Here is a 26,943-nt window from a genome sequence, read left to right as displayed (position 1 = left end):
ATTTTGTATCCGGTCTGCAGTCTGCTGTCTACATTTTGTACTAACAGGTATCCGTGGCACCAATACAGTTTATTTTTGGTTACATTTATTCGCACAACACACATAATCTACCACAAAATACCTGTGTGTGAGGTAATTCGACATTTTCATTCTTTCCCGCGTTAATAATCTTCTTTCCTTTTGTAAGAATGTAGACCACTTACAATGTTTCAAGTAATCCACCCACCCTACAAAAAATAACTCTTGCATGCATAGTATGCCTATGTTTTGAAACAGGTGTATGCCCTTGGCCAGACTTGAGCTCACTATTTCAGTATACTAGTCCGACACGCGTAGTATCACTACACTTGATTCCATGGATCCAGTACCATCCAGGTATCCCAGTTACCCTGCTCACAGGGTCTAGTTAATGTCAGAAATGTAAAAGGACAACAGAAAACCAAAAAAAATTTCAGAAAATAAACGACACTTTGACAAAACAAACAACAGTAACAAAACAAATGATAGTAACAAAACAATGTATGCCTTTGCGAGGAAAGTTTTGAATTAACATGATAAAGTTGATGATTAAGTGTAGGTTTCTCCCATTGAATGTGGATAGCTTCTTTGATTTTACGTTGAAAAGTTGTGGAAGCGTGATCTAAGATGTTAAAACACTCCTCAGAACAAAGAGTGCGACATTGTGGAGAATGGTGTTGACATATGAAAATGTGAGAGGTCCTATCACTGACCAAGTGCTCACGTGCGCATGTGGATAAACGTCGAGAGGTTTCGCCGACAGTGCAGGCAGTACAGCCTGCACATAAAAATTTGTAAACCACACACGTATGGAGCCCACAAGGGATAGGATCTTTCACACCAAACATGTTGCCTATTTTGAAAGATGAAAAAAACCAACTTGATATCGATGCTGTTACAAAAACGCTCAGCAAATTGGTGAACCCTTTTTTACTGGCAACAGAAAAGGAGCCAATGTAAGGTAATTAGCTAGTGTGAAGCTAGTCTTACCGAAAAGTTCGAGTTAACTTTTCGGCAACACTAACTTCCGATATCACAAACTCTCAAAAGAACCCACGAAAGGAATCAGCACAATACAGAGGCCCTGTAATCTGGAATTTTTCTACTAGGTTGGTAAATTTTAATGCAAACGTTCAAAATGACAGTTTTAAAAACATTTTACGTAGGCTCTCACAAAACACAAATAGCTTCTCATTCGAAGCACCCATGATAGCTATGAAAGACCGAGATTTTGTATATTTTTAAGTATTATTATACTGTATGTAAATTTGTAAATTCGTTTGTCACTTTTATTCGTCAATGAACCTCATTTTACTGAATTGTACTGAATTCAAACACCATAGGGTGATTTTACAAATTATTTTGTTTATTATTTCACATTTTATTAGTTAATTGAAAGTCCACATCAGCCTCATGGCTGCCGCTTTTGTAACCTGCATCACTAGATAAAATGATTGATTGATTGGTTCACGCGATTTTGCCGTAACGCGAACTCCCGAAGACACGATTTTGCCATTACACGAACTTCCGGTGACACGAACTCCCAATAAATCCAGTTACCAATAGTCGATAGTACTTCAGCGCCATCATTACATGTCATTCAAAATCAAGACATACAACATTTGAAAATGAACGCAAAAATAATAGATTCATTCGCCAATAATAAAACTCTTGAAATCAGATAAATAACCTATTATTTTCAGTTTATCTAAAATAAAGCCTCATACGTTTTCAGGAAAATGTTCCAGTTGTCCGTCTTTCTCCTTACAACTACAGTAAGGAAAATTACAACACATTTGTAATCTTGGGTAAAACATATTTTTATAACCCAACTGACCAGGGACATTATGAATTCCTCTAATATGTGTTTTTAAAGCCGGGTAAATATTTTCCATAACCGCCTTGTAATCTGGACTGTTTGAAGCAAGTGGCGAACTTTCTGCGGGATCATCTGTCATATCGTAGAGAAGAGGTGGATTTTGAACTTCGACAAGATGTCCATGACAGCCGCAAATACCATGCCCACTACACATTTCAGTTCCCTCAGTCCATTTAGCCGTCATAAAGTGTGCCTTCCAAACAATGTCACTGTCCTTTGGATGATAACGAACAGCATGGACCTGATTTCCACAGTAATGGAAAATAAATTCATGGGAAGATTCCTCTGTCTGGTTCGTCAATAGCGGTAAGAGATCTTTTCCGTCAATAACTCTGTCCTGTGGAAGGTCTGTGCCGGTTAGTTTGGCAACTGTGGGTAATAAGTCCATAGAACTGGTGAGCTGATCAATTGAGATCCCAGCTGGAATGTGACCTGGCCATGACGCTATTGTAGGCATCCTCACACCACCATCCCAACATTGCCCTTTGCCTATGCAAAAAAAAAAAAAAAAGAAAAAAAATTCTCATAAAACTTTTTCAAATATAGATGCATTAAATTTAAATGATTAACCTGGAATTGGGGAAAATGAGTATAAACAATTTAAACTTGTGCCCTTTGCAATACACAAATACTTTCATGGGCAAAAAGTAATAAACTGGATGCAATTAATACATATAACTAAAAGACTGAATGAGTTATCTACTCACTAACTGAATGGACGAATGAAGAATGAAAGAATGAAAAAGTAAGAGAATAGAATGAGAGCTCAAAGGAATAAAAGAATGAAAGAGTGGAAGAGCAAAGGAATGAAATAATTGAAGAATAAAGACATGAAAGAATGAAAGAATGAAAAAAATTACAGAATGACAGAATGAACGAATGAAAGAAGAGAATGAAACAATTAACCCTTTAACTCCTGTGAGTGACCAAGACAGAATTTCTCCTTAGTTTATCTATACAATATCATGCAGACAAATGATGAGAATAAAGAAAAATATCAATTATGGGAGTACTAATTGATCTGATACCAAATTATCCAAACTAACATAATGAGAATCATTTGGCAGACAGTAAGGAGAATTACTAATGAGATCTTGGGAGTTAAAGGGTTAAAGAAAGAATGAAAATATGGAAAATGAAAGAATGCAAGAATAACAGAATGAGCTAAGTTAGCAATTAGAATAAATTGAATCATAGAAACAAACAACAAACAAACAAACCGACAAACAAAACAACAAAAATTAACACACTACTTGCTGACCACATCCCTTGTCTTTGAGTTAAGCAATATGGCTTACATAAGGGGGGCAAGTTTCTAAAAAAAACTGTGATCCTGTATCAGTGGGAGAGTATAACATGGTAATATAGTATTATCAACTAAGTTGATGATGTGAATTGGCCATTAACCCTTAACTCTTAGATCAAATTTGTGATTCTTCTTACTGTCAACCATACAATTCTTGTAATGTTAACTCAGAGAATTTAGTATTTGATCAACTAATTATCCCCAAATTGGTATTTATCTTTATTCTCATCACTTATCTGGTTGATATTGTATGGATATTGTAAGGAGAAATTCTGTCTTGGTCACTCATGGGAGTTAAAGGGTTAAGAGTTTCAAAGCTAACATTTTGAGCGTAAGCCCTTTTGTCAGAGAGTAAGCACTTTGTCAGAGAAGAGTCAGCTTTGAAACTCTTAATGGCAGCCAATATGGCTTACAATTGATTTTGGAAATTCAAACAACCAAGAACAAAGAACCAAATTATTTCTCCAAAAAAAAAATGATGGAGCATTACTAAAATTGCACGCAAGTGTTTATCTATCTTAAGTTTTGGACTATATACACTAATTAAAAAAAACACAAAAAAAATGCTAAGCAACTGCTAGGCATTATTCTCTTGATTGGTGACTTATGCCATAAATTAGGTTGCCAATTTTTTTGCCTTGCTATAGACAGCAAGACTGTTTCAGCTTGACTAAAATTCAAATCAAAGCTATCATTTACACACAACAGATATCTGTACGTCATATAATTTTTGTTTTTCATTTACCTCCTTTGTAAATACCCTTCCATCCACTATGGTAATCCCCAGATGGACTTATTTCTTCTAAATGAGGTCCATTATCAGATGTGAAATACACAAATGTGTTTTCCCTCAAACCTAGTTCCTCTAAAGAAGCCATGATCTGACCCACACTCCAATCCATTTCCTCTACATTGTCACCATAACGACCATGAACACTGTGATCAGCAAATGGCTTTGTAGTGAACAAAGCTGTATGCACTTTGGCAAATGACATGAAAAGGAGAAAGGGGTTGTCTTTGTTCTTATGGATGAAGTTCACTGCTTCATCAGTAAACCGTGCTGTTAGATTTTCTAGAACAACTGGTTGCTCTATAACTTCAAAGTTTTTCATCAGAAAGCAGTTGAATCCTGCAAGAATGATCAGGCCCGCCGATAGTGTGAAACAAACAAAAACAGTTATTGTAAGTAAGGAAAAGAAAACTGACTTGCTTATCAAACTGTTTAGGTAGCAGATGTGTAGTGTTAATCCAATAATTGTTGCTGCAATTAGGATATTTGTAGGTCTGAAGCCTGGGATGATGTGCTCTATAACAAAACTCCCAGGCTCACAGTCTCTCAAGTTGGTAAGAGGCAGACCATAGTAATAGTGAAAACCTTGCCTTAGTGGGTGGTAGTGAAAATCAGAGCTTGTCGAGGAATGCAGTCCCAGATGCCATTTTCCAATCATACCTGGTAAAACAGAAAGTGCAATAGAATTCTTTATTCAATCATTTTAAAAACAAGTATATAAAGTTTTGCTGAAATATAACCAGTTATTATACATAACACATTGAAGATTTTTACTAAGAATGCTACTCAAGCCAAACTTTGTTCAACATGGCCACTTCTGTTTCAAAGGCAAAGGATGTGGGAAACTACACGATTTAAAGCCTTTACACCCTAACATCAATATACATATTCTCCATACTGTTCTTTGTACAATTTCTAAGGTGCTAACAAGGAGTATTTGTAACAATCAAGAGCTTCTATAGTTGGTGATCATTTCCTTTTTTCTCGTGACCGTAATGTGCGATTCAGAGCTGACATTGTAGGGAGACATTAACTGCTCATCTGTCCTAGCCCCAAATCTTATTGTAGTTGGAATACAAAAATTGAGGAAAATACATGTACCCATGAATAAAGCGCGAAATATTTGTGAAAAGCGAAACAACAAAAGGAATAAGTCGAACATGTCGTTAACAACGGGTTTATGTTCGCTAATGAGAAATGATTGCTCAAGAGCGTACCTGTTTTGTAGCCAGCAGCAGATGCAATCTCGGCGAATGTTGTTTCATTTTGAGGCAGACCGCCAGAGGAAGCAGAAAAAATGAACACTCTTATTTGTTTCTGATCTGAAGCCAGTCCTGACCGAATGGGATATCTTCCTGTTAGAAATGCTGCCCTGTTTGGCGTGCAGATAGAATCTGGCGTTACATCATGTCGGAGACGAGCTCCTTGTTCAGCCAACCGATCGATATTCGGAGTTTTCATCGTATCGTTACCGAAGCAGCCCAGATCAGCGATTCCAAGGTCATCCACAAGAAACACAAGAACGTTGGGCTTTGCAAATGCCACGCTGAATATCTCAAGCGAGAAGATTACTGTCAACCAAGTGACCCACATCCTACTGGCAATTAGTTAAGGTGGCGATGATTCGCGAAGCACCTCACCCCTGGTGCGGTATAAGATTTGTCACGCAATCCTTGTTTAAACATCCTCGCCACCACTTGTCCCCCCGCTCCCCTACCCCTGGGGACAGGCCAGGGATTTACGGCGTCACGCTGATTGACTAACAGCGTGATCCCACAGGTAAGCAGAGAGTTTAACATGATTTTAAGCGTGAACTATCACCCATGATTTAAAGTTGACCCACCCGGCCCTGGAGAATAAGGCGAGAGCCTGAGAGTGAGCGGCTTCCATCTTGAAATCAATGGCAGAATGAAAATTAAAAGCATTTCGATGCTTTTCCGGTTTTAAATTCGTCACTCTTGCGTTTTTATCATTTTATTTTTAAATAGCCCCGGCCAGTATTGCATATATTGCCTGTGCAAGCAATTATAAATCAACAGTGCAAAATATTCTGTTTTCACCTCTCGTATGTTGGACTTGATATTACTCATACGGGAGAAAGGTTATGTCGTATGCACAAGCGTTGACGACCTGACTGATTTTTAACCCTCAGTTTCTCACGTCGCAATAAATATTACGCTTTTTTATTATATGAGTTCTGTTGTCACTTTACCTACAGCGGATAATTAGTTCAAGTGCACTTTTTACAGACTTGTTTGAACAGAAATATCCACGGCGTGCATAGTTCTTGAACTTCTCTCTTGTCACAAAAATCATAGCATGCTTCCACAAAAGGTTTAGGCTTAATTGTTGGCAGTTCCAGCGGCTTTATTGCTCGCAAATTCAATTAGCTCCTGGGAAAGCCATCCTGAAGATCCATCTTTTTGGCCTCGTCCTGCAGTTCAATAACGTTCCCTCTTTCCATGAATGCCATTTTTGTTAATCTCAAAGGAAAGTAGTTAGCCGTTAGCCGTAAAATGGTCGATATTTCAGCCGTTCGCCGTCAAAGCCATCACCCGGTTAAGACCCCCCAATAAGGCATACCTGTTGGAAGCTCAACTCCAAATAATCTCTAAAACGGATTCTTCTGCATTTGGATTCGTGCACTGATGTTAATTTGTGACTATTATTATTTTATCTCCAAAAACCTCCCTTAAACTTTCCTCATATTCATCGATAACGACAAATAAAACCATGAAGTACAATATCCTAATGACTTCCGCCCTTAACTGTTAATAGGCCTGAAAACAAACTCGAAAACATCTATGTATTTAACAAGAGGCAGCATATCTGGACGTATAACCAGAAACTTTCAACGACGAAACATTCCTCTTTTTAAAACTGCAACAGGACAGAAAACGTTCATTATAAAAGTGTATCTATCTGGACCAAGTTAGATCCAAGCCTTAAATTATGTAAGAGTCCCGCTTCTTTTAAGAGAGCTCTAAAAGAATCACCTTTTGAATGAATTTTTAAACTGACCGTATTTTATTTAAAGATATATATTTCGTATTGTATTGTATGTATCTATATTTTTTAATCCAATTTGTTCACCGAAAAGCCCCAGATGGGGATGTGTTCAATAAATGTATGTATGTATAAATGTATGTAAATATGGAATCAAGAAAATATATTCTCTTTCGAATTTTATTACTATTTCGTGTGCGGTATTGGCATTCGTTAAAATTATCGTTTTCCTCCTTATAATTATTTTACGTGACCCGTTAAATTCGGCGATTAACTTCGATAGGGCACTGTGAATCGAAAAAGGGGGTTCTGACGGATCCCGTTTTACGCTCGAATTTGAAAAAAATGCCCGGATCTCGAATATTTAAATTGCATTTTGCGCGTCACGAATTTAAAGGGAAAACTACGTATCTCTCTTCTTTTTTGTAAAGTTTTAGGGAAATATCGAGCTTTCACGAAATGAAACAAAAACTCACAGTTCACGTATATTCAGGAGGTAAATCACGCCTCACCCTGGTTTTTAAATTCATGAATCACGCTCGCCTTCTCGTCACGTAGAAACCCTTTGCTTCCCTCAAGCAAGCCCCAATATATATAAGGATGGGCGGATGCTGCCAAAGACGCAATTTACCCAATGAAATATTGCCGATGCATTTTAAATTAAATGACCCTTTTAAACACCTTTTTATGATTCCGAAAGGTTAGTGTTCCACAGCCACCCACGACCTTGCGTGGCACGAATTTCACTTGGGATTGAATTGGAAGCGCACCCTTCCCAATACGTCCGGATTTCCGATTTCAAAATCTCGTCCAAAATAAGACAATTTTCCTGCCCTTTTGACCGTGATCTTTTTCTATATTCGGTGTTTCGAAAGATTGTGTGTGGAGGTGTCACTACAGTATTATGTTGTATGTAGTTATGATCGACCATCTGTGGATGGTTGTGAAAGGCAGGCATCAAATACATTTGTTGGATACTGTAGTATATATAGCAACGGAGAAGAATTGCAAATATATTAACACTCTACAAAGTCGTGAGCGACAACGAAGTGTGTATTCCTTTCAATTTTACTTGGCGAGTCTAGAATGCTAATTCAGGCCTTCATCACGAAGACGAAATCGGGCGAGCTCGGATTTCGTAATCGGAAATCGACCTGAAATGAACTCCTTTCGACGTATTGCGTAGTGTACACTGGAAAGAGGAATTTAAGCATCTATGCCCTAATTAATAACCTAACATCCAAAGTAGAAATCAGGTATAGTCAGACTGGGTCAAAATTGAAAATGTTCTCAAGAATAGCAAACTCTGCAAATGTTGAAATTATCTGCCCGTCACTCATACCCAGACCCCTTAGGCCAGATTACATCCGGGGAATGATATCCTCGATTAAGGGGGTAAGTTTCTAAAGAAACTGAGGTGCTGCGACGGTGGGAGGGTATAGCAGGTAATTTAGTGTTAACAACTGAGTTGAAAACGTAAATTAGCCATCGTTAAGGGTAAAAAAGCTGACGTTTTGAGCGTTAGCCCTTCGTCAGAGCGATTGGAGGAATTGTGGGTTGTGTGAGTTTCTATGCAGAAAGTGGAGCTACGCCATTGGTGGGAATATGGTAACAAGAAAACAGGAATAAATTAGTTGAATGAAAAGCGCTCGTTGATTTCGTGGGGATTAGGGGTGCCGATTTGGAAGATAAATTTTAGTTCTAGTGTTTCACGGCCGTTCCGAACTGCCTAGATGTGTCGATTGTCACGGTATTTAAGTTCCTGGTGGTGCAGCGTGTTTGGAACTGTTGTATTTCTCCTCGCCTAACAAAGTGACAATTTAAATAACCAAATGCAATTAGAGATCAAACAAAGCCGAAATAAGATAGAGCTGTTTCTTGAGGGGGATCTAAACATTGCTTTGCACATGATCGAAATGCAAAACTTTGCGGAGTGGACAAACACTACTTTTGCAGTCTCTCCCGATGGTTATCGATGTGTTAAGAGGCAACAGATTTTCTTCCAATATGGACAGTGATTCTTGCTGTGCCAACATGCCATTATGCCGTACAAAGTCCTTTGATGTTTTGCTAATGACTCTGTTTCCTTTAAAGCCACTCATCAATGGCAATAAACGCCCTTTATTTAAATATGAATATCTCTCTGTTCATTAATTAAGTTTCTTGTGTATCACGTACATCTTAGGTGTAATATCGAAACAAAGCTTTCAGTTGCAAGTAGGATACCCTTGAGTGTGAACCTCAAATTCTCCGAGTTATCTTTTCAAGTCTTATCAGATATTTATAGAAGTCTTTGTTATCTTTGGAACTACCACCAGAAGTAAGTGACGCTTACTGATCTACATACGATTGTTTGTTTTTCTTTTTATTGAAAGATTTTAGTTTCGTATTTATCTCTCTTTGGCCTAGGCCACAGTGCGTAGGATAACGAACCTTAACGCTTTCCGCAGTGTCGAAATGCCAAACAGTCAGAAATCAGTCACAGAATTTCCAGGGAAAGATTCATTCAAACTTCTTAAAGTATCAGTTGTTTGTTTAGAAATGTCAAGCGATTCCAAAATTATTTTTGCCTTTTTGAGGAAAATTTTTCCGAGCTTAAGCATACCATAAAACCGCTTCGGTCGGAAATGATCTCGGAGTGTCGAAAGTCTAACGATTTTACAGTATGCACAAGCTCAAAAAATCTGTCTAGAGAACCTTCGCAGGGAAATTCCGTGCAGGTTTCTAACTGCAGGGTGTTTAGTCCATTAAGAACCGTAACCCGCTAACGAACATTAAACGGCTAGAGGTGTTAAGCATTTGGTGGCTTTCCGTGAGAGATCTTCTTCCTACCCACTCGAGGCGTCGGGCTATCCGTGGCACACTTACACTCATTCGTTCAAATATTGTAGCAAAGAGTGAATGGGGAGGGGAGAGGGTGGAGGGGGGTTATGATTCCGTTTTACGGATGAATTTTTTAGACAAATTCACGGTCACGAATATATGGATAACATTAAATATCTCTTCTAGCATAGAAAGTTTTCGGGGAAATCTTGAGGTTTTCACCATATGAGAGAAAAAAATTCACGAGTCAAATTTGTTTAAGGAGGCAAATCACATGTCGCGCTGGTTCAATCGCTCCCAGCTTTTTGTAAAATTCACGGGTCGCCTTTCACTGTTGGCCTTAATCATGTGCGCGTCAAGTAAAAACCCTCCGCCACCCTCTTACAATTCTTATAATTCGGGCGTGGGTTAATTTCCCTGTTGGACCACAGTTCTACATTTCTTTTACCTGTATGGGCGATTTAATATGTCTAAGATTGCCCACGCTTGATCATTTGTGTTTCCATGCACCATCGACCTTGCGTGGCACGAAGACCACAGAAATGTCAGACATGGAAATGAAGATCATAAGCAGCTGTACTCATATAAAATACTAATTTACGCCAAAAGTGGAAACAAAGTATACCTTCTGAGCCAAAATGAAACCAGTTTTGAGAGAAATCTCACCAGGGCTTATCTAAGTTCTTAAAAATCTGAATATCTTCTCCAGAAAAGTAAACCTTGCAAATATTGAAATAACTGCACGCATTAACAGATCAAACAATAAGCCGATACAAATACAGCTGTCTTGGGGGATCTGGACATTATTTTGACATGATCGACAAACGATAGCCTAAGCTAATTTTAGTCGACTAACAACGGAAAAGGCAAATCGATTAAGATTCGAGTTAGTTCTTCAGAGTGATTTAAAAAGCCAAGAAATACGTGCTTTGTGGTTTTGGGTGCGCACGTGAAATAAACGGTCTGCTGCGCAGTGGAAAGTTTCCAGAAGGAGTTCAGTGTCTTCTTCTTTTCGGTTGGGTAAACAAGTTCTTATTCGCACCGAGTCTACCAAGAGCACAGGGAACACAAACACTAGATGTTTTGACGACCATCACGGTTGTTATTTCATTTACTCATATCTTTGAGTCCGCTGTTAGGCAAATTAACAATAATATTATCCTTCGAGGGCGCGCCGAATATGAGATTAAAAATAATCCAGGACAAGCGTAGCGCCGAGTTATTTTAATTTCTCCTATTAGGCAATTCTGAGAAGAATAATTGTTTGAGTAATAACGCAACAAAAATTTAACGACTCTGTCAATTAGCTTTTCAGTTGATTTGGCAACGGGCAAACCTTTTTTTTTCGAGGGCGCGCGGAACATGATAATAAATAATCCAAAAGGAGCGTAGCGCAGAGTTATCTCATATTGGGTAATTCTGAGAAGGATAATTGTTTTTTAGTAAAACGCATACAAGACTGAAGGACTCTAACAACTAGCTTTTATTTGATATGATAACAGGAAAACCGTTTCAGCTTTCTAAACTTGGTGAATATTAACGAGAGGCCTCCCTATAAATTTTGATATTGCCTCATTTAAATGATTTCCTAATATTCACTTTCTTAGAAAGAAACATAGATTTATTACTAAATATTCATGCATAATAAAAAGCTCCGTAAAAAGTTCGATCTAGAACATTCATCATGTAAGCCTTCACAAATTAGAGAAGTTCAGCCATGTTTTACGATTTCAAGTTTTGTAAACAGTATTCAGAGGAGCGTCAATATCACCATAAAAAAAGGAACACAGACCAGCTATTGATGAGAATTGAACATGAAAAAACAACTGGATATCTGTTCGCTTCAAGAGATTATTATCATGATTATATCTTGGGGCTACTTCCCACTATCAGTGGCCGAAAAAAATCGATTTTTCTTTAAGTTAATTAAACTGAATTAAAACGTTAAACCTAACGTTTCCATTAAAAAAAATTCAGAAATATCCAAAGGCACCCGAGTTATTTATAAAAGACGTATTTTTAATTAAAAGTTAATAAATCAGAAAAGTGTCATAATCTCGGATCTGAGCGAATTGCCTGAGGGAATTTTCGCGGCAACCGTTCATGTTGGGGTTCGATTTTCATGTCGTTTCCATATTTTGTTTACATCGCTCACTTAACAAAATTCACGCGTGGAATTTCTTTTTTTCTGAAAAATCTTTGCTCATGGAAAATCAAAAGCGGAAGAAAGTCCTCTGTATAAAAAAGGGAAAAATAATTCCCCTGTGAAAGCGACTGATACTGGTGGAGCTCCACGCTGGTGTCCTGATTTTGAACAAAGAAGTCGCCGTCGAACCAAAACTTGCAATATATGATGTTAAAAACGAGGCTCCTCCTCTTCATGCAAGTACCAGCCTTGATAAAAAACTATCACCTCGAATCGTAATTTTGAAAGCTGTATGTCGACTCATTGTCTTGCTCCTCAACACAGTTTGCAGTTTTTCCATTTTTGCCGCGGGTTTTTCCTTTACTTTTAGCAACTTTGCTCATTATTGTGTAGTTCTCTTCAACGCTCTACGGTGCGATCGAGATAAAAAATAAACGTGTCTGCAATGGGTTACTTTTCCCGGGAAATCTTGATCCATCTTCGTTGACGCCAGGAGGTCCCGTTGTCCTATGGGTTTGCGGTTTCAGGAGGCGAGATAAACTTCCGGCGTGGCGTGAGTTGTTTGCGAACCTTCATCAGCTTCAGTCTCGCATTTGATTTTGGGAGGTATAGAACCACTTTGAGCAAATTCATACGGTATATAGATTTGACCGATTTTTGTCAAACATCATCAAAACATTTTAGGAATTATGACAAACGAAAATGTGTTGGGAAATTTTGATATTTGAAATATTTGCCCTTGGTTTCCATTTACGCAACACGCCTCGCATATTTTCGGCTACTTCAACTTTAGATGCCGATATCTACACAACCAATCAGAATATCGAAAAAGCCCGACACACTTTCACGGCTCCTGACACTTCCCTAAAAGAAAGGTCGCTTAAATTATATTTTTATCCTAAACTGCAGCTATTAAGCTTACTTCTGATATATAGTTTGCTAGGATTTTAGTGAAACTAGCGCGCGCACGAATTTTTTTCCCGAAGGACACCCGCAGGATCAATATTTGTCAGGTACAACGATGATAAATATAGTGATTACTTCGATTTGTCTGGCACCTTTGCAGAAAATTTATTAATAGGTTACTTTTTCACATTCCTCTGCTGCTCGGTTGTTTATTAAGACCGCAAGCAACTCTCAGAAAGAAAGCGGAAAAGTCCCATCTGAAACATTCAGGACAAGCACTTTTGGGTAAAATAATATCTGCTGTGTTTTCCTCGTTCGATTTTTGTAAATAGTACAGTAATAGTATACCGTCGGCGTATCAAAAACTCTAATTTGAGGAAAGGCTGCTACGTACCCTAGCTGAGAATCAAAATACTTTAAAACTAGGGCATACGAGGTTGGACGGTTCTTTTAATTGAACGTAAACTGCTTTATGCACATGATAATGTATACCTCTTTTGTTACTCTCAGCTCAAGTCTAGAACATGGGTCTTCTCTCTAAAGGATGTCCGCTGTCGTGGTCTGAAACAAAACAGTACAGAGACGAAGTTCGGAAACGCGGCGTTTTGCAATTTCTTCACATTTACAACAGAGAGAAAGACAGAGACAACGATGGTTTGAAATGGGGCGATGAGGTAATGTTGATCACTCCAAAAATGAAGATACCATGATGATCTTTATCACATAAACTGCGGTGTTATACAAGGTTTTCCGGCCCTGAGAAAAGCCGTCACAACACACGTGAAAAAATATCGTTTTTGTTTTTGTTTTTTTTATTTATATATTTTTAAAACGTGTGTTGATATAGCCAATCAGCTGCTGACACGTCACTCGCCTTTGGCGCCACTCGGTCAGGTTGATGAATGAACGGCATAGCCTTCATCATTCTTAATACAAGCTGTTTGTCGGAGCTTTCTCGAATTATGGCGGCTAAAACACTAAAAAAAATTCGTATCGCTGAGAGACAATGAGGTTCAAACTTTCCTAGAAGGGGAAGAAAACCAATATACTAAAAGAAAAACGGAAAGTTGCGTATTCAGTGGCTTTGGTGTAAGCATTTCTCTCGGCTGAGAATGCAAATCGACAATTGGAAGATTTGCCACTGGCCGATTTTGGCCGTTTACCTGAAAGACTTCTTCTGTCGGTAAGGACAAAGTCAATAGATGAGAATTTTTTAAATTGAAAATTATGACCATTGTTGTTTTTGTAATCATGATTCAATGCATTTTTCCATCTTAAGAGTCAGCGCCAACGCACTCTACGATTGTTATTCGAGGATTGTCGATTCATTTATTTACATTCATTAATGAAGTCGGCATTTTCTTCCCAGTAAAGGGCCATTGTGTTTATATGATAAACAAAATAATACATGGTTGCTTGTAGATAAGGAATTTCTCTTCGAGTGTTCAACTCGACATCTCACTCGTTCGCTGCATTCACTCGTCAACTATCGAGTTAAACACTCGAAGAGAAATTCCTTATCTACGCGCGCCCATGAATTTTTCTCGATTTAACACGCAGGGTTCGGTGGTGTTAGATGTAAGCGTTCGAATCCCAATGACCAGTTTTGTTTCAGTAAAAACTGGGTTAACTAAGCTTCGATTTGTAACTATTTGCATATTATTCATAACCACATTCGAATCATATGATTCTAGCGCAATTTTGGAATAGAAAGGTTACATTGAGTGTTTTCTCATCACTATTGTGTGTAGTAGTGACATTATTCTTAAAAACAATAAAATCATCGTTTGAAAGAATAACGCCGTTTTGCTCGTAGGAAAACGATTGCTTAAGGGCAAGTCACAGGGGCATGGTACAGTGCAAGCCTATCAGAAATTAGATAATTATTTTCTAAACTGCACACTCAATAATACTCTTTATTTTATATGGCAAGGTAATCTTAAGGTTAACCTTTTAACTCCCAGAAGTGACTAACATTTAACTTCTCCCTGCAACATCCATACATTATCTAGCAAATACGTGATGAGAATACTCGAACATATCAAGTAAAAGTTGTTGTCTTGATCTAACACCAAATTCTTGTAACTAATTTAAAAGGAAATATGTGATAGCTGGTGGGAGAATTGACTATCAGATTTTGGGAGTTAAAGGTTAATTCAAACGTTCTGATTGGTTTCTATACTTGGCCTTTTTTTATCATACAGATCAATTCCGGATTGTTTCCGTGTAATTTTGGTCGCGAAAGCCAGCAAATTCAAATCAACAAGTTTGGTCGGAATGCCATAAACTACTTAGTAACTTCACTTGCTCGAGCCGTACTGGGTAATATCGGCCATTGGTGGTTTGTTTTTTTGGACCTCGCCGTCCTCTGTCCGCACTTCCACGAGCACGGGCCAATATTCCCCATTACGGTCCTTGCACTCGGTTAGTAAGAAGTTATTACGTTTTGAAATAATTTGATGCCGAATCTTGCGTTACAGATGGAGTACACCCTATTGAAGTTTGACCATGAGAACAAGAGAGTTTACTGTAACTTGAGGGCAAAAGATGTTTTGGATGATTTGACACTTGTGGAACAAAATAATGCCAGGTAATGATAAGACACATTGAAATTCATATTTTGAATCCTGTCCTTATTGGCTCGTGAACTACCAATTGCGCGACAGGGGTACGTTTCTAAAGAAACTGTGGTGCAGCATCGGTGGGAGAGTATAACAGGGTAATTTAGCATTATCTGCTGAGCTGATAACGTGAACTGACCACCGAAAAGAGTTTACAAGCAACAAATTAAGGCCCAAAAACTCGACCAAGTTATTGGCCCTCAAATTGCTAATGACTCATCGCCTGAAAGCCTCAAAAGCCTCAAGCCCGATTCAGAAAAATCAGTTCTCAGTAAGGGCTTAAATTTTGTTCCCATTTCCGAAAAGGCCGCCGAATTTTCAATTAAGCAAGACGTTGAAAAATTTCTTCTACGCGCTCAATTGAAAGCCTTCTTTCACGACAAAGAGGATGATTCTAACACCTCAAACAAAGATACTTTCGAAACACTTTAAGATTTTAAAGTCCAGATGGACTCCCGTAGAGGGCCCATTCGCATCTTTAGTTTTTTCATAAAAAAATGTCGCGATATTAACAAATTGAAATTCAATCGTAACACCAAATTCCTAACCTTTCTTCGGAAGAGTGGTCGGCACTAAAAAGTCTTAAAAAAACGCAAAGACAGCTATTAAAGTGGCTGACATAGGCGGTGTAGTCGTTGTTTGGCAGGCCGACCTCTACCAAAAAGAAACTTTGTGGCAACTTTCTGACACCTCTTTTTATGCAAAAGTTGACAAAGATCTCACTTTAATCAAACAAAACATTCTCAAAAACACAATTAACGATACTACAGCTAAACATGAATTACCGGGCATTGCAAAAAAACTCACCATCACCACTCCTAGAACTTCGTGTATTTACTTTTTACTAAAAAATCCACAAACCTAACAACCTAGGTCGACACATCGTCTCTGCCTGTATATAGCTGTAGTTGTCCTACCGAACTTATTTCCTTGCAACTATTTAGACAAAATTATGATACCCATCGTCAAAACTTTACTATCATACATTAAAGACTGCCAAGTTGAAATTTTTCGCGACTTCTTTTCCCTATGGACATTGCATCTCTTTATACTGTCACCTGTTCCCCATGACGAAGGTTTCCACGCCCTCAAACACTTTTCGATCAACGCACTGTTAAGGAACCTAGCTCTGAAACACTGCTCCGTCTAGCCGAACAAGTACTAACACTCAATTGCTTTTTATTCGGTGGCAGCTACAACAAACAAACTAGCGACGTAGCCATGGGTACCAAAATGGGAACCAGCTACGTCAATCTTTTCGTTGGTCTATCGAACGCCAATTTTCAGTCAATACAACGGCCCCAAACTTGAACTCTACGGTCGCCACATTGACGACTGCATCGGCGCTACCTCCTCTACCACAGAGGAGCTTACTCAATTTTTAACCGCCGTCAATTCTTTTTAGCCGGCTCTGAAATATACCTGGGAAATTAGACATCAAAATTTTAGTTGAAGGTAACGGTCTATGCACTAGTGATAACTACAAACCTTCAGGATTCACATAGTTGCTTGTTGTATTCACCTTTGCATCCATCACACATCAAGGATTCCATATCTTTTTTTCACAGATTCTTAGACTTCGTCGTTTATGTGGTGAGGACTCTTTTTTTTTCGAAAAATTGGAGGCAATGTGCCAGTTTTTCGATAAACGTGGTTATCCTATTTCTGTCGTTCAAGCGGGCCACCATTGCGCCCAACAAACTGATCGACAGTCAGCATTACACACGGCTCTGAAGGAAGATACTGATCGTATTCCATTCACTGTCACATTTCACCCTCACAAACACGTAGTTAAATCATAATTCCTAAAAATTGTAAATTGTCTTAAAACGATTAAGAGACTGGTACTATCTTTTCGCAACCTACACTAATTTCATTCAAACGCGAAAAGAACATAGGCAACTTTTTGGTCAGAAGTTCATTTCAAACCAATGACCAACCTGGAACTTTCAAGTGCGCTCGCTCACGATGCAAAACTTGTCCTTTCATTCACCACCTTGAGGAAATATCGGGACCCAAGAGATCTATTAAGATCACTGATCACCTCACGAGCACCTCCGCCGATGTCATCTAATTTTTAACTTGCACTTGTTGCAAAAAGTTATACACTAGTGAAACAGGAAGAACTTACTAGGTGGCCGATTCCGAGAATACCCTCGCGACGTACAAAGAAATAACAAGGACGCATCCAAACCAGTCGCTAGACACTTTAATCTCCCTAAATTCTAAACAGCATATGGCAGTTTGCGGCCTTTCCATACATCTATACCCAAGTTCAAAAACATCGTGAGATTGCCACTGGATAACAGCATTTCCGCTTTTTATTCCAGAATGAATTCTTTGTTATTACTTTTGTTTTTATATTTTTTTTTTCTTCTGTCCTATCTCACTAATTTTTCTTTATTTACTCTTACCTTAACCGTTTTGTTTTTGCAGCACCTACCCAATTTCTTGGAAGCCTGAATTTGCTAGCTATATGGTTGAAGGTATTCGCTATAACATATTATTTATAATATATTATTAACAATTATATATTATTTAAAGGTATTACATTTGAGGATAGTTTATAGCTCACAACTTTCTTCTTATTGCCATGCATCATGGTTTTAATGAAAACAGGATAATCGAAATAACATACCTGTGAGAGAAACGTCATAAACGCTCTTTTGGCTGATTTATACTTAGAAATCCCTGGTTTATTTGGTACTTTCCTGTTTTGTTTTGTGTGTTATGTAGCATCACCTGGGCAGCCTATGGGAGAAAGTTTGGCATGTTTTAACATCATTGAATTGAACATGAGTTTAAGGTAAGTCAAGTAAGGAGAGTGGTACAGGCCCCGGTTGTTTGAAGGTCGGATTACACTATCCACTGGATAAATCTCTATCCGGTGGATAACGCCATACGTTTTTTTATCACTTGTCCGCTGAAAAGCAATTTAACCGGAGATAGCGTTATCCGCCCTTTATACAACTGGGCCAAGAAGGATACGAGTCTCAAGGGAGTGGCAAAGAGAAAGCAGTTATAGTCTGAGTCACTCTTTTTGTGTGACTGGCTGTCTATCTGACCGTTAGTCTATTAGTCTGTCTATCAATTGTCACTTTTTCTATATGTATAACTAGCTGTCTGCCTGATGGTCAATCCACCGGTGAGTTCTTCTTTTCTCCAATTCAACTAGTCGTCAGTCGGCTAGTCTATCTGTCTGTCTGATGGTTTAGCTCATCTCAGAAAGTCTCTAGAGTTCAGGGGAATCTTTTGTCTGTCCCATGTTCGTAAAAAGATCTACTGTTGGTCAGTAGTTCAATCGGACAATCAGTCATTTACGCCATCTAGTTCATCACTTAGATATATACATATGGACCAGCCACAGCCGGCTCGCGGCTGGCATGCGGACTATCAGCCAATCGGCAAGTCAGTGAATCGTTTCCTCACGGGTAGAGAGCGGAGTACTCAAAACTTTTCTAGCTTTCACGTTCTAGACAGATGTTTAGGATATTTCGCTAAAATAAATGCCCTTGAACAACTGTGTGTAAATATATGAATATCATATATTTGAACTGCGGGTTCATGCTTAACTACTTTAGCAGTGGTGAAAATGAAGCCTGAAAAATCACTTCTGCTGAAGTAGTGTTCATTGTTGCAAAAGTCACTCTCATCTTCACTAATGCTCTTGCAGAAAATACGATTGTTAGTGCGGAATATAAGAGTATCCTAATAATGTTCACTTACTTCAGGTTTTGCTGTTTCGTTGTTGACTTTTGTCTTTGATTTTGATTTTCTTTTTTTTTCGTTAACAGACGGGAAGAAATGAAGAGATTTTTGACCGAACCTGGTGAAACCGTTCAGTCCATCGTAGCATTTCCGAGGTATGATATGTAAGGACGCGGAAAACACAGAAAGATAGACGTAGTTTTGGGCCGGTTTTAACAACTGACCGCAAAAATTACCAAAATTAAATTCAGCGTTATGCAGGATTTCAGTCATATCTTGCTAGCACTTGCTTTTTCGCTGTTCACAACCTTGCTGAATCGCGACAAGTACTTTGTAAAGAAGGTATTGATTAAGTTCCTTTAACCATCTGGTTCAAGTTCTAAGATGAAATCTAAGTGATCAAACTCAACAAGTTGACAAGATCTGTGTATGCGTGCTGCTCACAAGTACAAATTATGAAAAAAAAAACCAACAGAAATAATTTCCAAAAAAATTCAGAATACATGCGGTCATCTTATCGTTTAGGTAATGAAAAATGTTTTCCTTATCAGATTGGGATGCCCCAACTTTACCTTTCCATTTTTTGAACCAACTCCGAACAAAGGATTGTCATGTTCAATGTTTATTCCGGACCAGGCTGTCTGTCAGAATCAACTCAGGTTTAGGTAAGAAAACCAGCTCAGAGAGTGAAACGTATGTGCGCTGGTCCAAAGCACTGAGAGTGGCATGTCGCAACTCTCCCGACTCAGTTGAAGTATTTGTAGAGATATTTTAAAACTGATTACTGGGGTTGATCGAAGGCTAATGATTACGCTACTGTAACCTATCGCCAACAGCTCTTCAAATCTAGCCAATTGGAAAATTAGAGGAATTTAAGGATGAATTGGGGGGGGGGGGGAGGCAGGGGTTATGGGTTGTGTGTTAAATCCCCTCCTTCCCCTCCAAAAAGAGGGAACAAAAATTTCAGAGTAAAAATATTTGACTCGTAAAATTAAGCGAAACCAATCGGGTTTTCTGCTTTTTCCCAGCAAACCTCTCGAATGTTAGAGCACATTACAGCATTATCCAGCGTGGCTGGCGGTTTAGTGTGTGCTTTTGGGCGGTACTGGGATAGGTTTGTGATGGTAAATAGAAACGCAGCCTCGCCTCTCATCCATTTAAGGCGCACACAAAACTCTTTGATATGCAGGCAATAACAGTGTAGTTTATTGGCCGATCGGCATCACCCCAATTTTTCCCTAGATCCGGCTTAGAAGTGGTCCGGTTTACCTAGTTTTTAAGTCATTGTTTTCTACAACCATGAAATTTTTTAGCAAAATGATTATCTATTTGATAGTTTTTGTTATTTCTACTAGCTCAATGACGCAAAACATCCGAGAAAGAAGAGGTTCAAAAGTTGCTATCAACGTACCAAGTACGTTTGTCCGTTTGATATTTTGTTTGTTTGTTTGTTTTCGTCTCTGCGCCTATATTCGTGAAAACGACTCATGACTTGACTTTCACCTGTAATCGTGTCTTTACAATTATAATGTGAACCCACATATTTAGAGACATTAGACAAAAGTCCTCGTTTGAGGACCGTACCCGTGCGTCCCCACGAGATGCGAGCTGAAAGAAGGTTGGAAGTAAAATAAATAACGACGGTCATCAGGCTTATTGCCTGAATTAGGTCGGACAGGACGGGAAAATGTTGGGTTCTCGGTTAGAACGCACGGATCTCGTTGCACTCTATCCTTATGTCTACACCTTAAGCCAAATATTAACCCATCCAGTCTCCCATAGAATTAATAAATACCGGTAAATTGGCTTTGTTGTGCTTGTAAAAGAATTAGAAAGATCGATGCACGTTTGTTATTTATTACTTTGAGGCAAGAAGTTACTATTTATCTCTTCTCTGAATTGTTTCTACCACTTTTTCAGTATTCAAAGACATAAACACCCCTTCACCTTTTACTGAGACGTTTCCCACCGTTGAAGGAGAAGGAGCTGAGGCTGCTTTGCCAGATCACATTTATATGGACAGTGTAAGCTGCGGCCTTGGGATGTCTTGTATTCAGGTACACTCCTCTCTGTTGGGAAGCTTTCTTTATATAGGAAACTTAACTGAGAGAAACCTAAAGATTGGAGAAGATACGTAAGGCCGAGAGTCACTAAGAAAAGTCCTCACTTTGCTTATTTCCTTTTTTCGATGCTTTCTATTCAAAGCGGAGCTGGTTTGCGGAACGAAACAAAACGAAACAAAACCAAAAAAAAAGCACAATTAGGGAAAGCGGAGGTCATTCTCCTCCAGCTCCAACAATTGTGTGTGACCTAGTTGCCATAATTTAGCCTTCTTTCTTCTAGAAAGAGTTAAATTTAACAAATACGAAGCGGTTACCAAACTAAAATCAGTTTCACTATTTCAAATTTGCAACATAAATAGAGGGAGAAGTGACTTCTCCTACAACAACGCAACGGTGGAATTTAATGGCTGCTCGTCTGAAAAGAAGTCAACTAATAGACACAAGTTATTATGCCACTATTCTAAATAAAGAAACCCTATAAACAATAATAAATAGGATATTTACGTATTTATCACGCAAGCACAGTCTTAACTAAGTAGATCGAAGTTTATTATCGGTGAGTTCTGTCATGCAAAGGTCTAGAAACTGATTTAAAAAGCATGTTCTCTTTCGAAATGAAAGGTCACTCTCCAAGCCTGCAACATCCATGAAGCAAGGTTTCTTTACGATCAACTCGCGGTAGTGAGTCCCGTATTGGTATGTAAACATGGTATTTTTGCTTCAATGCCCATTCAGTGGATAGTGTTGAATAATCTTTCCACTACTGAGGGTGAGGCGAATAATTGTTTCAGTTCTATTGCTTATGTGATTATAATAGCGAAAATAACTTGTTTCATTCCTGTTCTGCGAGCTTGTAACTTATCAAATCTTCATGAGTAGATTTGACGCGTTCATTTAACCCAATCAGTAAATAATTCATATGTTGCTTGTGAAGAGTGCTTTGTAAAACTTAGTAGCAGTTTTGTGTTCTTGGGTATTGGATTTTCTTGTGCGACGTTTACATCTGCCTCGATAAAATTGACTAATGCACATTTTCAAATTTAGTGCATCTTCTATAATTACCTCGTGCTGGGCGATTATAACTGGATATGATAGTCGGATTATAGATTTCGGCATCCCCGTTGCCCGTATAGAGTGGTGCCAAACTTACAAAAACAACACAGTCACCGATAAGTTAAAAGATTCTGAAACTAAGGAGGCTTTATTTTTGTCTGACATGAAAAGATTCTTATTCCCAATCATACACTGCATGAAAGGAAGTCAAAAGATATTTGAATAGAACTTCAATGGAACTAAGGTGGGTTTTTTCCCCTGAATTACTACCTCTGTAGGGTCGATTCTTTTAATATTACCAAGAATTAATATTTGTTGTTTTTAATTGTTAGATGGCTCTGTCTGCTGGAACTCCCATCGCACGAGGATATCTTTCTGATGTAGATTGTCGTTGGGGAATCATATCTGAGTCAACAGATGATCGAACCCCGGAGGAGAGAGGCCTCGAGGTATTTGTTAAGAATTAATAATTTTTTTTAACCCTGAAGCATTATTTAAACAAATCGTCTTAAAAGCCTCCATGCCAGAGGTAACTCTTTAACTTATCACTTTAGATGTAGAAGCTTTTTTTCTTTTCCGATGTGTGATGAATGAAGTTGTCACTCAGTACCCGTTGATGCTAGCGGTATGCAAGGAGATTCAAACGTTATGAACCTGGTAGATCGCATGACTCGCCAAGAGTTCTCCAAAGCTACGTCAGAGGATAACATTAGGGAGTGACAACTCGCTCGGATAATCACAGTGGACTTTAAGTTTTCTTTTGCTCTGGGCTCGATATAAAATAGTGCTTTAAATCTTTAAATGTTTAAGTGTTTTAGTATTTGCGTTTCCTCTCCTTCAGCCACTCAAGGAAAACAAATTTGTGATACCTAAGTCACGGTATGATTCAGTGAGTACATATCTGTCAGCTGAGGCGAATGGTTACAACGACATCGACTTGGTGTATGACCAAGACATTTACCAACAGCTCGTCGTTGCGGGTAAGTGCTACACTATGGTAACAACAGAACACACTCAAGATAAGTTTCGGACCATACAAATCGCAGAGACTGTTAGAATTATGAACGCAGCTACATTGTCTTTTTTTTATATGAATTGGGAGAGCTTGTGTTTCCATCGGCATTCTTTGGAGAATAAGACAACTTAAGTCCAAATTCTGCATTTGGAAATCGATCAAATAACGTCACTCTCCCTGTTTGTATTAAAGAAATTTTATTCTCCTTCTCTAGACTTCAATCGCGAAAAACTTGTTCGTGGCATAACGGCAAATCGCACAAGCATTTGAAAAGCAAACTCGATAACACGTGACAGCAAACGACAAATTTTGAAAGGTTTCTGGGTCATGCTATCGAATTATTCAAATGTTGTGTTATAAAAAACATTTTAAGGACCTTTTTTAAGTTTAGATGGCATTAAAAATTTAAGAATCGCCTCTGTTTCAAAATTGGACGTTTATTTATGAAAATTCATTTTATCGCTGATATTCTAGGCGTTGATGAACCACTGGCTCGGCATGTCGCGCATTTGTTCATTCGGGATCCTGTGGCGTCTCTGTGCCTTGAAGACCTCTACAAAGACGACGAGGGAAGCTCAAATCTATTTGAGGTCAGATGTAACACCAGTGGTCGATATAATCTCAAGATATCTCAGAAGCTCAGTTTGGAACATTTGTCTGTTGCATACTTTGTATTCCATGATAGGGGAAAATTCTGTCGAAAGTTGTTGGACATATTTGAAAGTAATGTAAACATACAAGCAGCTAAATTTTCGAAAAGAGGGTTAAACAGGTTTTTGAGATAAATATAGCAGACTAAGTAAGTTGTAAAATAGTGCTTATGTAGATTCCTCGTTTTAATTATCAGAACATAAATTCCACCAACTGGCAAACTGTGCGCTTCAAGCCACCACCGCCTGATTCTTCGATGGGATGGAGAGTGGAGTTCAGGTCCCTTGATGTAAGAAGATGACATTGGTTTGTTTGTTTGTTTGTTTGTTCCTTTGTGTTATAGTTGTGGGATTAGTCCACGAAGACATTTCAAAGTAGGAGTACCAGAATGGGATCAGTTAATAATTTGTCTTCTTGCACAACTGGAACAAGAATTCTTCGGGGCCAAAGTCTTTGGGGAAACAGCAATTGATTGCTTTTTATTCCCCTATCATAGCATTGATCGATCAGTTCATTAATTACAGTCTTATGTTAGTTCAATATATGTTTTAGGTACAACTGACAGACTTCGAGAATGCCGCTTTTGTGACATTTGTCATACTTCTCACGAGGGCGATTTTGTCTTTTGATCTCAACCTGCTCATTCCTATATCCAAGGTGAGTAAAAAGCCGTGGATGGGGAGAGGAGGGAGGAGGGAGGGGGGGAAGACACAGTGACCTGCCAGTTGGAGAACTTGATTCTAAGTCTAAGGGTCTCAATTCGAGCCTTTCCGGGTCGTTGTGGTGCGACCTTGGGGTGGACACTCACCCCCTAAAGAGCCCATCCCCCAACCCTTCTTCCCCCGCCGGAACAACGGGGTATTAATGCGGAGGAGAAATTCTTTCTTGGTTACTCCTTGAAGTGAAAGGGTTAACGATGGGGGGGGGGGGGTAGGAGGGGGGAGGTTTTGTCATCCCAGGTCCATCTCATCAAAAAAGATAATTACAGTGCGATTGCGTCGATGGAACACTTTGCCCAAATTCGATATTTTAAAGGTCAGGTAGCGACAACAGAAAGCGCGGACGAGTGGCAATGGCAATTACCAAAAGCGCTTGTGAAACTTTCTATTTTTCCAGTAAGACGAGTACATTGATTTAATTTTTATCTAAGAACTGTACTTCTTCGGTATTCTCGGGCCGTGTTAATTGTTTTTTCGATTTTTTTTTGTTACTATTTTATTAAGACAGCCCTAGGAATATTCGTTCACAACTGCAAATGTTGTTTTGTCACAGGTGGATGAAAATATGGTCAAAGCGCAGAAGAGGGACGCTGTCAGACAAGGAGAGTTTAGTTTCAGGAAGAATGTGTGGAAAAGTGAGCAAATTGTTCTGTTCTAGTCTCTTTGTCTCTAATATTATTAAGTAATTAGTGTGATCAAATTTTGGCTGCTTTTGACTGACCTAGCTCAGCTCAATACTGCCTTCTCTTTGTCTTGGTCTCTGAGCAGCTGATAGTCTTATAACGAATTAATAAAAACTTAATTTCTGCCCTATTTACATACACTCTACACCATATTTTACACTTGAACTTTAAAAAACGGCTCGTTACGTTTTGTCTCCGGAAGGTGTTGTTGTGAGAGAGGCTGAAAATTGCCACAGCAGCGCAGAATTTGAATTGATGTCGATCGACAAGATTATCAACGGCAAGGTGAGAGATAATGGACGACAAAATTAAAGTGATTTAGAAAGAAAGATGGAGGGGACTGCCGCAGAGATAACCGAAATATGTTTACAACCGTTCTTGAGCCTTCCTTTAGCTTTTGATTAAGGAGATAGGACGCACGTATGAAGTGAAGACAACACATTTCTGTAAGATCTTTATTGTATTGAAATTTTTGCTTGAATAAACAATTTAGGATGAGGCTTCGTGGAAATATGCAACGATTCAAACTGAAGATATTTTCCATTCTTTTTTTTTCTGTTATCAATTATTTTCATTATTTCATCATAGTTAGTTATTTTTATTATTTTTTTTATCATTATCTCACTATGTTCTTCACACGACTTAGTGTCACTCGCTCACACCAAAGCATATCGAGCATAAATAATCTGGTTCTATTTTATTGATGCTTGATTACAGGATAACGAGTTCCCCGGCTTGATACCACTCATAAACCGTTACCTAGCGACCACAGATGTCGACTTCAACACACGCTGCACTATTTCCCAATACCTGAACCATATTTCGAAAAAGGCCTCTGGTAAGTTAATAGCGTAAGAACTTTACGTACATGTCAAATGACAAAAGGCTTGACACCGCTAACTTCTACACGCTGCATTACGTACGGTAGAACTTCGCTACGTCGCCGAACTTTTATTTCACTATGCGAAGAGTCTTTGGTGGTCGCTACCCTTTCCTAAAGCAAACTTTTGTTTCACGGCAGTGCGCAGAGTATACCCGTTTATACGTGTCCTGGGTATTCTCAAAAGACGGAGGTGAACCTCTGAGAGGGGAGGCACAAATTTTATTAATGCATAAAACATTTTCCCTCTTAACTAAGACCGTATTTTTTTCAATTATAATCATCACTTTTTTACTCTTTGCCTAAGGTGAATTGCTCACAACAGCTCAGTGGATTCGAAGATTTGTGGAAAGTCACACGGAATACAAGAGAGATTCTGTAGTCAGTGAGGGAATTTGTTTCGATCTTTTGAGAAAAATCGATTGTGTTGGCCAAGGAGAGACTAAAGCTCCCGAACTCTTTGGGGAGGCTGCTACTTTGAGGATGGGTGACGCTGTATTTAAGAAGTATCTTGAAATCAAAGGGAAGATTAAAAGCTTTGAAGAGGATGGTAAAATAAAAAATAACATCTTGATGAGGTGGAATCTTTTAAAACCAAATTGTTAAGATTGTGAATGTCACCAACAGAAATGAAGTCTTGGTTTACGTAGTATACGAAATTGTATGTATTTATGGA

General features: G+C 38.6%; 2 protein-coding genes across 5 annotated transcripts in view; one reads left to right on the top strand and one right to left on the bottom strand.

Moving 5' to 3' along the window:
• Positions 1–1,259: 1,259 nt before the first annotated feature.
• Positions 1,260–5,598, bottom strand: LOC131785949 (steryl-sulfatase-like). Its single transcript, XM_059102907.2, has 3 exons — positions 5,211–5,598; positions 3,949–4,653; positions 1,260–2,386 (listed from the first exon to the last, which is right to left on the bottom strand). The coding sequence occupies exons 1-3, from the start codon at positions 5,584–5,586 to the stop codon at positions 1,740–1,742; spliced, it is 1,728 nt and encodes a 575-aa protein (XP_058958890.2). The 5' UTR covers positions 5,587–5,598; the 3' UTR covers positions 1,260–1,739.
• Positions 5,599–9,216: 3,618 nt separating this feature from the next.
• LOC131785933 (glutamate--cysteine ligase catalytic subunit-like) overlaps positions 9,217–26,943 on the top strand; it is an 18,229-nt gene continuing 502 nt past the window's right edge. Inside the window, exons 1-19 of one of the 4 annotated variants that reach the window (XM_066160794.1) lie at positions 9,217–9,319; positions 13,385–13,548; positions 15,355–15,464; positions 17,932–17,981; positions 18,232–18,301; positions 19,290–19,358; positions 19,755–19,868; positions 20,559–20,617; positions 21,124–21,260; positions 21,888–21,962; positions 22,652–22,768; positions 23,161–23,299; positions 23,809–23,924; positions 24,182–24,274; positions 24,538–24,642; positions 25,258–25,339; positions 25,590–25,672; positions 26,105–26,225; positions 26,575–26,943. The exon at positions 26,575–26,943 is cut by the window's right edge and continues 502 nt beyond it. In XM_066160794.1, coding sequence (XP_066016891.1) covers positions 13,399–13,548; positions 15,355–15,464; positions 17,932–17,981; positions 18,232–18,301; positions 19,290–19,358; positions 19,755–19,868; positions 20,559–20,617; positions 21,124–21,260; positions 21,888–21,962; positions 22,652–22,768; positions 23,161–23,299; positions 23,809–23,924; positions 24,182–24,274; positions 24,538–24,642; positions 25,258–25,339; positions 25,590–25,672; positions 26,105–26,225; positions 26,575–26,873 — 1,989 coding nt within the window. In that variant the 5' untranslated portion in view covers positions 9,217–9,319; positions 13,385–13,398 and the 3' untranslated portion in view covers positions 26,874–26,943. Of the gene's footprint in view, positions 9,320–13,049; positions 13,160–13,384; positions 13,549–13,825; positions 14,058–15,354; positions 15,465–16,551; positions 16,951–17,931; positions 17,982–18,231; positions 18,302–19,289; positions 19,359–19,754; positions 19,869–20,558; positions 20,618–21,123; positions 21,261–21,887; positions 21,963–22,651; positions 22,769–23,160; positions 23,300–23,808; positions 23,925–24,181; positions 24,275–24,537; positions 24,643–25,257; positions 25,340–25,589; positions 25,673–26,104; positions 26,226–26,574 lie in introns of those variants that run through there. The other 3 variants (XM_059102888.2, XM_066160805.1, XM_059102890.2) reach the window with 3 other exon arrangements.

This window comes from Pocillopora verrucosa, chromosome 1 (assembly GCF_036669915.1).
Source record: "Pocillopora verrucosa isolate sample1 chromosome 1, ASM3666991v2, whole genome shotgun sequence".
In the NCBI taxonomy this organism is placed as follows: domain Eukaryota; kingdom Metazoa; phylum Cnidaria; class Anthozoa; order Scleractinia; family Pocilloporidae; genus Pocillopora; species Pocillopora verrucosa.
This window is presented reverse-complemented; position numbering and strand designations above follow the sequence as displayed.

Bases quoted from the DNA above. Each gene is read 5' to 3' on its own strand.
- LOC131785949 (XM_059102907.2), bottom strand. From the start codon at position 5,586: ATGTGGGTCACTTGGTTGACAGTAATCTTCTCGCTTGAGATATTCAGC. The intron at 4,654-5,210 runs GTACGCTCTTGA...CTGTTTTACCAG, and splicing joins TGCTGCTGGCTACAAAACAG to GTATGATTGGAAAATGGCAT. The intron at 2,387-3,948 runs GTAAATGAAAAA...TTTTTTGCATAG, and splicing joins GAAGGGTATTTACAAAGGAG to GCAAAGGGCAATGTTGGGAT.